Below are 14,710 nucleotides of genomic sequence, written 5' to 3' on the forward strand. Positions count from 1 at the left end.
CTTGTTTTGTTTGCATTTCAAAATGTGGCTGCCTTCCTTTCTTGTTGTCTGTTCTTACAGTGTTCAAAAGAGTGTTTTAATTCAGTTTAGTGATGATTCTCATTCTCTGCATTTCAGATATTCTCATTGTCTGGCACTTCTCTCCCTTACCACTCATTCCTTTTTATATTTGAGGTTTGATGCACTTTGGACATAATTTTCAGTGTTACTAATCCAGATCATGTAGAATTTAATGGGAGGTGTTTCATTCATCCAACTTTTCATATATTTCCTCTTGAAGGAATAGAAGCTTTATAATGTATTTTTCTTTCAGACTTTCTTCATTGCTTTACTCTCATTCTCCACAGTGATTCATCAATATTTCTCATTCTCTGAAAATGAGATCTGATACAGTTGTGTCCATGCTTTTTTTTTCTTTTCCAAGGCCTACTACCCAATTCTGATATCTTGCAAACATTTGATATTACCTATGATTTTCTTTATATGGAAAATAAAACTTAAATACATGTAAAGTGCAGTAGGAGCCATACTGAATTACTGCAGTTTTCATTCTTTCTTTTGTCCTGTGATTAACTTTCTTACCTGTTCTGATGTAAAATGTTCCTTCCTTTTTCCTGTTTATTCCTTAATAGATTCTTCGATACCAAAATGTGACTCAGTCTTTTCCTTACTTTCTTGCATAGTTTACAGTTGTTTGACTGATGCAGATTTATAACAATACCAGCCATACTGGATATGTTGATGTATGTGCATTTTCTAGAAACCTATGAATAGGTTTGAGTGACAATGAGTGTAGATTTGATGAAGTGACAGCCTCAGGCTTTCTGGCACCTCCTTTTTCAATCTCTCTAGGAAGAACCTTTGTAACGGTCATTCTGTCAAACTGGGAAACAAAACAGCGGCATGCATTCCTGTGCACATCTTCTGATATAATTTTGTTCTAGTGCAAGATCATAAATGGTATGGGGATAAGGACATAAAAGGCTACAATTTGTTCCTGAGGGTCTAGTTCTAGCTACAGCAGCATGCTGTTATCCACTTGGCTGATTTGGTCAGAGAGATTAGTGGTTTTTACAAGATTGCATAATGTTAGGTGAGCTACAGGTCAAGTTAAGCACACTGGTTAAGTTACACATGTATTACTTCGTTGTTTATTTAATATTTGATTCATACATTTGTTCATTAAATTCCACAAAATACCTGTACTACAAGATTGCATAATGTTAGGTGAGCTACAGGTCAAGTTAAGCACACTGGTTAAGTTACACATGTATTACTTCGTTGTTTATTTAATATTGTGATTCATACATTTGTTCATTAAATTCCACAAAATACCTGTACTACAAGTACTGGCACCAAGGTGAAAAAGGTGTGGTTACTGTGATGAACAATTTGTTATTGCAAGTCACCGTTTTCTGCAAGAAAAAATGTTAATTCAGAACTGGGTTATCTGAGTTTTGGTTTATGAGCTGTGAACAACAGGAAACCATTGAAAACACAATTGTACTTGTACCTCGAAGTCTGAATCGGTTGGAGACAGACTCCTTGTATAAGATGCCAGAAGTTCAAAGAGCAGAAAGGAGAAACGTCCACCTAATATAGAACAGATGACATGGTATGAGCTAGAACTGCTTCAGCCATAGACATTTCCTGTTGTGGATGAAAAAATAAATGTATGTTTCTGTGTTAGATATATATTAAAATATACATCTATAAAATATAAAATATAGATATAACTATAAAATACATATACATGTATAACATCTATATAGAAATAAATAGCATTTTAAGATATAGATATGTAGGTAGTTTGGTAGGTAGATAGATGAATAGATAGACAGATAGATAGATAGATAAACAAACATATAGTAATTCACCAAGACTGAGCATCTCTCCAGGCACACTTGGGATTTGGAGTCAGGTGAACTTCAGAATATTCTCTCTTGCACTTTTTGCCCAAGATTGTTTCAAAAAAACCAAAAAAAACATGGACAGGACAATGAAGACTGTGGAAATTTTTATGTTAAAAATGCATTCTAATAGAAAAGTCTTGACCAGTTCTGGAGGGCAATAAATGCACTTTGTAAGATCAACAGCATATTAAAATTTAAGTATGCCAGTAAGGCAGAAAGACTTTGACTACGTATTACAAACAAAAAAAATGTATAATTTTAACAGATCACATAGCAGGCATTGTAGAACCACCATGCATGTGACTCTTAACATTATAGGAATATTGCAATGTTATGTAACATGAGCCTTTCGATCTTTAAAAAGTAGAGGATATTCAGGGTGATGCTTCATGGGTTACTTTTTGAAGAAGCAGGTTAAAATATTTTCAGCTTGATTCATGCTCTGTATCAAGGTTTACAGGAGCTACATCCTTCAGCTTAACGTGGTATACACCCTTTCAAGGACCTGCTTCATTCCTGATATACTGTGCTATTTGTAAAGCAAGACAGATTTTCTGTCAGGTTAGTCCAGAGTTGAGCAGTCACTTGCATTCCCTCTTCATCTTCTTTGTACTTATTTGCCCATTTCAGCTGAATCTTTCATTTCACTTTCAGTGGGAGGGCATTTAAAAACCTTTAGTATTGTAGCTTATATTGGCTTCCTAGCTTCCTCTACACCTTTCAGGATGATTTCTCAATCCCTTTACCCTGCCTGCAGCTGCATGGACTCCAGCATTTACCTGTCTAGATGGAACATGGTGCATCGCTCCCCAACGTGACTGACTGTGTTGCAGTCCTGGTTCCTGCAACTAGTGTGGCTGTGGTACAGCTGTGGTGTTGGCCATCGCATCTCAGGGCCAGGCCAGCCTCTAACATCATTGTAGCTTTCTTCTCAGTACCACCCCTCTGTGCTTAATTGCCTTTTGGGGCAGTCTCAGCACACTGAATCTATTTTCTCACAGCCGTTAACCAAGGGACCGGCAACGGAAATTACGCACTATCACTGTTCCGTGTCTGATGTGTTGACCGGTGTTTCCCTGGATTGCAAGAGAAAAGATGAGTGTTTGATTTCCACCTGGAAGCCAGTTTGAAGAGTCTGGCTGATTCCTCAGCATTTTGCATTAAATACGTTTATACCGTCTTACCTCTTTTGAACAGGATTTGCTTAATGAGGAGCATCTGCCAGCTCTTGCGCCGTGCATTAGGTGGAAGGGGAGAGCTGAGCATGGCGCCAGAGGCCAGAAGGCCTGTTCCTGGCCCCGGCCCAGTGCTGCAGTGGCCTCCAGCAGTGCAGTACTGGGCTGTAGCTGCAGGAGCAGTGGACTTCTGCTCTCTCTATAGTTAGGCTTGGTCTCTTCTCTAGTTCTTCTGTCCCTTTCCTGTCAATGCACTGTGGATGGGCTTTTTATACATCTAATTTGGCTTCTTTGAGCAGTCAAAAGTGTGACCATGTTGGGTAAGACTGCTAGTGAGAGCATCATGGCAGTAGAAAGGGTCTTGGGAGCAGAGAGCTAAGAACTAGAGGCTTCCTTGTCCTAAATACTGCGGTGTTAAACTGATGCTTTCTGGTTTGTTAACATGCATCTGTTGCTTTAATGCAGGCACATATTTATTAAACCTTTGAGTAGATCTGTAAGCATAAAAGATGACTGTTTTACACAAAACAGGTTTATTTTCCTGGTTGCCAGATATTACCCACAAACAATTATCTGGTAGGTTTAAAGGGCACCAGGTAACATACATTTAGAAGAGTGGCCAGGCTTGAGATATGTTGCAGTTCACACTTGTAATAGTGGGGCCAGCAGCTGGGAAACAGTCATCTGTGCAGAACAGTAATAGGTCCACCGTGTCCAGTGCTAATTGAGAAGGAAAACCCAAAGTCATTAGGAACTTGATGCACTTGCTTTATGAGCTGTTAAAGTTCTCTTTTTCCCTTTCATTTGTCACATTAATTTATAAAATAAATTTCCCCAGTCACAGTGGAAATGGTGCTTTACTGACAACATATCCATCACTGCCTTTTTGGGCAATTTGGGAAGTTTGAAATAAGTCCATAGTCTGACATTTCACTAATTTGCTAGTGAAATTTGCAAGTCCCAAGTAAAAGGCATGGAAGGAAAGCATTCTAGCAAGCATTTCCAGATAGGTACTTCATGTGAAAAAGGAAAAAAAAAAAAGTGCTTTCTGTCTGTGGGTTACCTTCTCAACAACTTGGCAACATCACTGAGATTAAGTTATTTGACTTTTTCAGCTACTTTGGAATTGTGTTATTTGAGGTAGAAAAGCAACAATATGCGATGGCAAGGCAGAGCCTTCAGCCCTTTCAGCCAGTGGTTAAAATGCATTCTGTTCACTCTGTTTTTCCAGCTCACTGTCCATGTTAATTGTACTGTGTATCATTTTACCTCTTAAACATAAATGCACCAAGGTTTTATTTGACATACCATTTTTCTCACCAACTTTTTAGCTTAGTCAATGCAGATAACCACCTAACCATTTCTAGGTTCCTTCATTTTAACTATATTGACAAAAACATGAGTGGAAGATCTTATCAAAAGATGGGCTGTTATTCTAGGCTCAAATGTACCAACTTAACAAGACATCCTCTCACGTTTACGTCATATGTCCAGATGGTATTAAGAAAGATAGCTGTAAGTGATATATAATGCAGTATAGTAATAACTAGACAGATAAAAAATATAAATTGTAATCATTACAGTACTATTATAATTTATTAAAAATCTCACAGAGTTCATTTTCATGTAAAAGAGCACTTTGTCAGCATTACAGTGAAGATATATGTCAGAGAATTGAATGCTGTTTTTATATATTGAAGGATTCCTTTTTGCCCTCTTAAGACTGAAGTATTCTCCCTTTTTTATATATTCATCATCTGCACATGTAATTGGCAGGCACAGAGGCAATGCTGCACCTCTTACTGGGGTTTAATTTGGTAAAGTAAAAATAACCATGCCTCCTACTCAAATCTCACATTGTCCCTTTCCCTTGCCCCTCTTCAGGACGGCTGTGTCAGTACAGGAAGACATTTCTCCCTTCAGAGTTTCTTCCATCTGCTCTGTCCTCAGGTTATCTGCTTCAGTGGACTAGCAGAAACTCCTTGACACTTTTCTGGTAGACTCAATGCCACCAGGTGTTTCTTATAAGTGCTGCCAGTCTATAAAGCTGGGACCAGAGCACTGTGCTTTCTGCTGCTGCTGCTCAGAAGAACCGCTGGAAGATGCAGAACTGTAGGACACAAAAGTAATCTGTAACTGTTGGAGTTTCTGCTTACTCAGTTCTCTGTCACTTCCTCAATAATGTCAGGAATTTGATGATGTGATTGCACCTGGCTCAGGCACCTGTCTATATCCTTAGGCTGTGTGGATCCCGGAGGATGCACCTGTTTGTAGCAATTTAAATTACCTGGCAGAAGGCCTTACCTTGGCTGTACATTTGACATATCCCCTACGCAAATGTTTAAAAGAATAGAGGCATAAATTTGCTATTTAGTAATGACACATTGCTGGCTGTCAAAAGGAACATACAGGTTTTAGCCCTGTAGCACAGCATATCTTCTGTTCCTAAAATGCTACTCAAATGGCTTAACAGACAAAGGTGTGTTTTCCTGTGGTGTTTAACTGTGAGTCTAAACACATCAGGTTTTCCTTATGAAGCCTCTGATTAATTGCCTGGGTAATGCATCACATACATGTCCCGTGCTGCTGTTTACAGCAGGGAAAGTTACGATGGGATGCTTCTTCAATACAGCTTTGCTCTCTGGAGGATCACCTTTCTTTAGTGGGAACGTTTGTGAGTCCATGTTGGATCTAGTCTAGCAAATTTGTTCTTAACCGCCAGGCCATGAACCCAGTCAAGTTGCTGGCGAAACCAGAAGCTGTATATTTGTGCTTAGTACTTTTTGGAGATGACCAAAAAAAAATTAAAAAAAGGTGCAAAGTTGTGAGTGCACTCTATGTGAATTGAGTTAGACTTCAGTAATTCAGTCACTATGGAAATTTGCCCACATTGTCTATTCTTTAGATAATTTCTAGCAAATGAGACAAGTTATAACAATACCCATTATTTCATAATCTGTGCATTGCATCTCATAAAAATCTGCATGTTTGCATTATTTCATGGTTTTGCCAGTTAATTTGTGTTTTCTATCCATGTTCAATTTACATTCATTAACTCATAGTTTGCTGGTAAGTGTGTTCTTTCTATACATGTTCAAAGAATTTCTTTAATTCAATTTCTCTGTTTCTTCTCATACAGTCTCACAGCCAGATATGCAACTCAGTCTAATCACAGTGGAATTGCAACCAGTCAAAAAAAGGCTTCTAGGTCAGTTAAATATCTCTAATTTATTGCTTGTTAGCGATACTCAAGCAAGTATGTACCCACTGATAATTATCCTTTGGACGTAAGCAGACATTAAAAAAAAATGTGTATTTTTGTTATGCGTGCAAGCTTTGCAACGATGAGCTTTGCCACAGGAAAGCCCGGTATGAATTGAAGGGAGCTGATTTGTACTGTATATTAGCAATATTTCTGGTCGTTACGTATCTTGCATCTTTGTATTCTGCATGTAAAATATTGGATGTGAAGGATTAGTTGGTGATTTTAGTGCTCTCTACTCTCTGGTTCAAATCCTTACTTTAGTCATGAGTGAAAAGTTTGGAAGTCCATCTCGATTCCCACCGGATGTTTTGCACATATCACAAACCCACCTGAAAGGTTGAGTTCAGAAAGCCAAGCTCATGCAGAAGCAAAATAGAGCAGAAAAAACCACTTCCAAGACTTCTGCTCCATCAAGAGTAGCCTGCACACAGTCCCCGCTAACAAGATGCTTTGTTTTGGCAGAGAATTTGACAGAGCTGTGTGTAGGAGCTGTCCTGTTTCCGATTTCATCAGTACTTTTAGTTTATCATTTCTGTGAGCACTAAAATCTACAAGCCAGATTGCAGAAGACAGAAATTGAGGTCTAAAGCTTACTCTTGTTTCTAGCTTCTCTTTTCTTCTTGTGAGGGATAATTAATGTGTTCATTAATTATACCTTTGCTGTACAGTTCATTGGTGAGAACAATGAACTCTAAATTGCATAATCTACAGTAAAGATTGCATTTTGCAGTATACCGCACTAACACAATCTGATTTCCTGGTGATAGCGTGGAATGAGCTATACCACGGTCCAGTTGCTTTGCACCTGCATTTATAGGTCTTCAGTCTTCCTTATTGCTGATGTTCCTGTCTTGTCCACATTCAACATGTTGAGGTTAACAGTCTTATTGTCTAATACTTTAAATCTGTGGCAGTGTTTCCGAAGCCTGTTCAGAGGTATGTGACTTGTCCCTTATTTGTTATTCTCCTCTTTGCATTTCCTTAGCTGCTTAACATGATTCTGCAAGAGCAATTTAAAACCTGAATTCAATTTAAAAAGACAGCAAATGAGGTAAACTGGAAAGTGTGTAGAGCAAATGACCTCATGTATAATGTGCTTACTGTGGCAAGTTCTCAAATTCTGGCATGCAGAATATATGCAGAACTATTTTATATTTTTACAGAACAGAAGAGTTTCCAGTGTTGCACATGCCTTCTCATTGCTTTTTTCATTACCTTTGACAAACGATCTCAGGGCTCTTACTGCCTGTCAAATTAGGGTAATGAGAAGGAGCAAATGGATTTTTAAGTTTGTTTTAGTGCATTCTTCAGGGAACAGAAGATCACTCGAATTCATGGGTCACGGTAAAGGTTAGCATGCGTACAGCTGCAGAGCAGAGACAGTCTGCTCTGGGCTCAGCACAGAGACTAGCAGGGCAGGCTGGCAGCCAGAATGAGCCATTAAAATAACTAATGGATTAAGTCTCTGAGGCTTAAATTGGTGAAGGAAGAGAACATGGAGCTGTTTACGTATGTTCAATAATGAAAAGAAAATTATTTGAATATTTCTGTTCTACCAGCATATTAAATCAAAAAAAAATTTTGGAAGAAATCTGACGTAATTTCTTGTAACATGAGTTTTTTATCCGTTCTGATGCTGTTCTTTTGTAATATAGTCAAACTAATAGAATTCAATAACTCTGGTATAATTTATATTGCCACTGTTAAAATCATCCTATCGTTCTAATAAGTGAGAAACAATAAGAGAGACATTCTTCTCCTATGGCAAAAGCCTCTTGCTGATTTAAGCATTTCATCTATCAGATAACAAAACTGGAAAGGAGTGGAGGTGCCCACAAAGATGCTGCAGAAAGTTTGAAGTAAGCATGTGTTAAAGAATATTACAATTCAGAGAACAATTTCAAACAGAAAAAAGAAGCAGACTTACACTAGGCACAACAGAGTCCATTTTTTTGCCTTAGCATAGCCATACAGTACAGTTCAGATGGTGGCAGCAAATACTAACAAATGAACTGCGTATTCTACATTATACATTTCTGTCTAAAATGTATATATGCATCTGTAGCATCTAGCTAAAATATATATTTCCAGTATTTTTCATTGAAAATAATAAGGGGAAGAGATTTAGTCAAGAGCCCTCTGAAAAAAAACAACTAAAGCAGATAACTGAAAAGCCAACTTTTATGCTAAGCACAGCTGTCAAACGTTTACTAGAGTAAGAGACATTAAATATTTCTCAACTATGTATTGTTGTATTTTCTGATCCATTTCTGTAACATTTCCTCTTCAAAAGTGCCAGATTTAAATAAAAGTTGATATTGCATTTTAATGGCTTCTTAGGGTGAATCTGTTTTAGCAATGTTAATGGCAAATGCAAAGTATCTTCTTACATGTCTTGTGACTCTAGAAAGCGACTTTTTCCCTTTTGTGTGCGTGAGGATAAGTTTTTATTTTCATTTGTGGAGTCTAACTAATTTGAATCTTCTTGTTCATTGTTGCTTATCTGAAATCTTTGTTTTCAGTTGTTGGTTTTAAATTCTAGTGAGATATTTGCATACTGCCTCCTCTACATGTGGCATTATACAAAATGAACTGATTTTTGATTATACCATTCCAGGCTTCCAGGACCCTCAAGGGTGCCAGCTGCAGGCAGCAGTACCAAAGTCCAGGGAGCTTCTAATTTAAATCGGAGAAGCCAGAGTTTTAACAGCATTGACAAAAACAAGCCTCCACAATATGCAAATGGAAATGAAAAAGGTAAGTGATTAAAGTTACTAAGCTTATTCCACATAACATACAAGGGGAAAACAAAATCACCAAATGAACCCATCCACAAGGGTCAAATAAATGAATGTAATATTTAGATTTCGTAAGGAAGACCTATGGAGACAGAGCTCTGGATTAGGATTTGTGGTTGAGTTGGGATTAAAGTTCAGAACTGAAAACTTTCAGGATGTTACAATTATATTGCATCCTTCTTGATGGATATTAGCGATATCACTGGGTGATTCTTCTGAAATGAAAATAAATCCATATTGCATGTCTATAATCTTTGTCCACACTCAAGTCTACTCATACCCAGAGGTAAACTGCCATAATTTTCAGGGGACTTTGCATCTTAGCCTCTAATGAAGAAAAATCAGGATATTACATTTGCATCAGAATATTGTATGAGTATATTCCTTCAGAACCTTACCTAGTGTATATATGTCTGGATAGAGGATAGGAAATTAAGTCAAATGTAATGAAATTTTGCAGGCATTTGAATTCAGTGTTCATGTTTTATTGCTTTCTTTAAATATGAATATCCATTAGGGAAACAGACTGAGGTCCCTGGGTCCCTCCATTTCTCCACGCCTGACTCTGTTTTCCTGGAAAATGTGCCTCTTCAGGCTTTATCTCAGAAAGAATAATGTAGAAATACAGCTTTCTGAGTTGTGTAACTAGTCCAGCCCCTTCCCCCTCTTCTTTTCTCTTTGTTTAATGAACAGCATTTTATTCATATCTTTGGGTTAGGATACAGTTGAAAATGATACAATATACATAGTACCCGTTTGCATCCTTGGGGTCTGTGGGAGGAACAAGTATGCAGTGAATGTTCTTCATCCAAGCAACAGGCAGCTATCCAGATTTTTTTTACAAAATTCTGTTGAATACACTTTGCCCCTAGCTGTATCTGAAGATATAAAACCATCCTTTCAGTAGTTATTTCTTTATTTTTACTATCTGGGCTGAATATTTTAGATAGTTCTGTAGTGGGATTTATTTTATCAAGGACTTGTTTATGGCAAGACATCCAGGCTAAAACTAGAAAGAGATCAGAGTGAAAACTGAGCAGACACTATATAGTTCACAAATACAATAGTGAAGTTGTGAAGTAGGAGATGTGGCTGCTTGAGTAAAGGTATGTACACTAGTTTGGTTTTTAGAATTGCTTCGTAATGTTGACATAACTTTGCTGCTGAAATATGTGAAAGTGAAGTGATTCAAGGTGAGACATGCTTGTAGATATTAATATTCTTAGCTCATTACTTGGAAACTGCCTTTTGACTGCTGAGGTTTGCATTGCACTGCACATTTATGTGGCTTTTTGCAGGATGGATTTCTTTATTTTCCTATTTCTTTACAGCAGAGAATGAGAACTTTGATGAGATTTTTAGTGAAGTCATCACTCGCAAGAGGATAAGAGGTGTCTTTGTGTATATCATTCAATTCATTTTATAGGATATAGAAAATACAATGTTGCATAACTACAGAGTATATACTTGAGATGTTTCTGTCCTTTATTCTTTCTTTCAAAACAGCAGAATGGATGAAAGAAGATTGATTTTACATGAAACTGTAAACAAAACACAAATTTGTTCTGGAGTATAAAGCAGAATTTAATTAGAGAAAGTTACTTCTGTGACTACAAGAATCGTGAACTGATATTTTTTGTAATATCATAAAAGAACACATGAGAACCTGCATCTGAATTCACCGTGCAGCTTCTTTGCCTAAAAAAAACCCCTGAACTATGCTATATTTTAAATGTAATTGTTACAGTGGCTATTTTTTAATATTGCAATAAAATTTCAACGTAGTCATTTAATATTTTTTATCTATTTGAAGAGGCTTTGTGACCTGAGTTTCTCTGAAGAATTTGTTTAGAAAAAAACTTCAACCCTCACAATAGTAACAATAACACAAACACCTCTTTTAAAAAAGGTATCGCTATATGTTCCAACACTGATTTTTTTCATACAGAGTGGCACAGATAATAAATCTTGTAGTTAAATGTTGCTTCTGACACAGATGCTTGGAGCTTCCATTAAATGGATATACAGTCCATACACTCTAATTTCTGAGACACAGGTCATATAGTAAATAGTTTGTAATTCTGCATTAGTGCTGTATAAAACTGAAGCAGAGAAAGAGATGGTTTGTGCCAGGTAGTCATTAGAGATTGGAACCTCCAGGCCTCTTTGAGGGCATGCTATTTTGGTACATTTTTCTCTGCTGTACATCTTCCCGTATGTTCTATAAAGAGACCTCTGAAAAGATATGCAGCATAAGGATGGGGTTTTTTAATCCAGTTATATGTAATACTTGAAATCCATTCCTGCATAACACCGTTTCCAACTCGATCACAGTGGGGAATGGTTATGTAGTCACAGAGTTAAAGGAGACCTGAAGGTGATCCAAAATAAGATGTGATATGGGCCTTTCATTTAGTATTCTGTTATCTAGTATGTCATTAATGTTATCTCCTTTGAACGTTGCTTAGGCAGTAGTTCACACAGCAAGAAATGCAGCTGCCCTGAGAGAATGCAGCTTTGCTCTTCATGGAGTAGAGCCCAGGTTCTACCCACAATCCCAGCCCACTGCTGTGACACAGGTAACTGTGTCACCGTGGTTAAGTCAGGAATGCAGAATGCACCAAAACACTAAAAATGCCATTAGATGAAATTCATCTGTAGTTCTTCAGTGAGATGATTTTTTTCTTATTTTTTTCTGGACTTTGCAGCCGATGGACGGGTTTCAAAGAGCACATCTGTTTGCCGGGTCACATCACATCTTTCTGCTTCTGACTTAATAAAATAAAGACAAAAATAAAATTATTATAATGAAACTATTTGAACAAAGTAATTATTCATATTGCAAAGAAGGTGGATACCCAAGGTGTTTTGAGTCCACAAGGAGCTAATGTTCTAATTCAAGTCAAATATTAAAAACAAATATTTACCCTTTAGAGCTTAGAAACTCTGTACCTGAACACCAGTAAGGGTCTCTACATCATGGAGTTTAATTGCCAGCTTTTCAGTATAATTTAATAATATAACATAGTGTTTGTGCATTGTCCAAACTTGTTTTCGATAGTATTTAGTTACTTTGTCCATACTAACTCTGAGAAACTCTGTCCTGGAACTCCATTTGCTGATGATGCAAATCATCATTCATCTGTGATCATTACGTACACCCATAGCCGATTTGTTTACATGTCTTCCGGTGCCAGTATTTTGTCAGTTGCCCCTGGTAGGGTTCTCCTCCTGTGCTGATAAGACATAGCTACTCTCTCATGGACAGCTGGAAACAGATAGCTGAACAAACTAGATTCTTTCAGTCTCACCAGATAGACTTCCCATTCCTCTGAATGTAGCAATCTCTTGCAGGTCTTCCATTTTCTGCTAACTTTTTTCATTGTGAGTGACCACAGTTGTATGCTCTAATCTGGCCATCTGCCAGCTCCAGAATATTTAGATTATCAATACCAAAGTATGCTGCAACAGGGCAGCTGCTGTCACAGAGGTCCTGTCTTCTCCATGAAACAGGACACTGCAAAGATCACAGACGAGAAGACAGAGGAGACTGATTATATTTTGGGCCTGACACGTGTTTAACCCCTCATGTGTCCTTTAATTGTGCAACAGCCTATGAAATGTTGTCTTGAAAATGTCAGTTTGGTTGTCATGGTCTTGCTGAGTGTCGCTAGAAATTTCTCTTTTTGCACTGAAGCCCTGGGGGTGTTGCTTCTCTGCTTTCCCAGCGCAGGTTGGGCTGACCTCTGGAGCACTGAGCTCGCAAGCAGAATGCAAAATTGCTTTTCACAAGCTGATTAGAAACCAAATACAAGTTTGTCTTGGAGATTAGGCCCTAAAACTAAAGACTATCTTCTTGTAAAATTTCGTTTATAGAAATAAGAAATCCTTGTCATAGTTTGAGTTCACTCTGTATCAAAATCACCACGAGGTGGGGACAGATTTCACGTAATGAACAGCTGAAGCTAAGTCCAATTGAGCATGCAGAAAGCAATGAATGATGTGCAGCTTCAAGTAATGCATTTGGGCTTGGGGGGAAATAAATCTTTTTATTCCACCTCTTTAAGCATACAGAAAGGCTTTCAGTATTTCTTGAGAGTGTGCACTCCCCATTCCTTACAGAAACATTAAGAATACACTTTAAATTGAAGATTAAAGGCAAGTTAAAGTTCCTTGTAATTTTTTTGATGCTGTTTATGGTTAGTGACATAGGGATCAAATTCATACCAGTGGTTCCAGGAACCTGTGTTATTTTGCTATATATGTAGCAGAACAAGCTGTTGATGAAACAGTAAATACTCTTCTCTTTATAATTTCCCCCCTCAATGAGTTTAATATTGTATAGCAGGAAATATGGCAAGGCATACATTCTTCCATTCTTCTTTTTAATCGGAACACTTTTTTTTTTTTTCTGCAGTAAAACTAATAGCCTGAAGCCATACAAATGTTACAGAATTAATACAACAGAGCATAGTGGCATCCCGCTGTTCACAGATTGTTACATGTATTCTGCATTAGCTTTGCATATTCTTATGGTGAATTTTCTTGCAAAATTATTGCAATCGCTAAAGACCCCGATCCTCCTATGTGATTAAGGGAAGCTTAGTGCAAGGCAAGATGTGTGCACACCCAGGGCCTTGTGCACACCCAGTCCTGGGCTATCAGCCACAGGGGCTGATCCCTGGTATAAATTAAGGAAGCCTGAGGGCTGCAGTAATTTGCAACAGTTGTTGTTGGCCCCAGGCTCTCTTCCAGGGCTTGAGGCTCACCAGAAAATAGCAGGGGCCCAACCACAATTCTTGCCTTAGACACAAGGGAGGGATCGGCAGCTCTGCAGCTGCTCCATGTGCATGGGACTACCTGGAGCCTGGGCAATAATCTGTAACCTCACCTGTCCCAAAAAGTGATCTGAGGCAACCCTTACCAGTTAACATTTTCTTCCCTCATAACTGGATGCAGCAGAACTGCTTGAAACCTTCTGTGCAGGCAGATTGAGCTGGGGTCCAGTTGTTAATAGTGTTAAGCAAATAAAAGCTGTCATATTTCTGTTGGGTTACTTTTGTTTTTCTTGTTATTTTTAAACTAGAACTTCTTAATGCTATTTAGAGAAGTGAATTTTGCTATTTTACATTCTCTTTGTTAAAGAAAAAACAACACCCCTCTCAGGATGCTCAGAATCCTCCCTTTTCGATGTGTGTTAGTGGCCTTCAGACTTCCAGGTGGGTAGGTTAATCCACAATAGGGCCTTAGGGCTGAAACTGCAAAAATGAGAATGCTAGACAACTTCAGGCTCTGGTGAAGGGACATATATCTTCAGAGTCTTCATCTGCTATGTTATTCAGACAAGGGGGCCCAAGGCATGATTTTGGCTTCATGTGCCTATGCAACACACTCTTTTTGCCATTACATGAACTGTATTCACATTGCATGTTTCATAGACTTTCTTGTAGTACTTAATCTGATATACTAGGCAGGCTTATGCCTAATTCAGCAGTAGTTCTGAGACTGAATGGCAAGACAAGATAGATATACTAAGAGAAAATATGTCATCTGCTGAAC

The 14,710-nt window shown here is 37.9% G+C and overlaps 1 protein-coding gene across 1 annotated transcript in view; it reads left to right on the forward strand.

Annotated features, from left to right (window-relative positions):
* The window catches only part of LOC104277356 (neuron navigator 3-like), a gene marked incomplete at both ends in the record, with an annotated part of 45,666 nt that extends 36,556 nt beyond the window's left edge, over nucleotides 1-9,110 (forward strand). The window contains 2 exons of the mRNA XM_009873967.1: nucleotides 6,228-6,296; nucleotides 8,971-9,110. Coding sequence (XP_009872269.1) covers nucleotides 6,228-6,296; nucleotides 8,971-9,110 — 209 coding nt within the window. The remainder of the gene's footprint in view (nucleotides 1-6,227; nucleotides 6,297-8,970) is intronic.
* Between the last annotated feature and the right edge of the window lie 5,600 nt (nucleotides 9,111-14,710).

The sequence above is a fragment of the Apaloderma vittatum genome, unplaced genomic scaffold (assembly GCF_000703405.1).
Source record: "Apaloderma vittatum isolate BGI_N311 unplaced genomic scaffold, ASM70340v1 scaffold19447, whole genome shotgun sequence".
NCBI classification, from domain to species: domain Eukaryota; kingdom Metazoa; phylum Chordata; class Aves; order Trogoniformes; family Trogonidae; genus Apaloderma; species Apaloderma vittatum.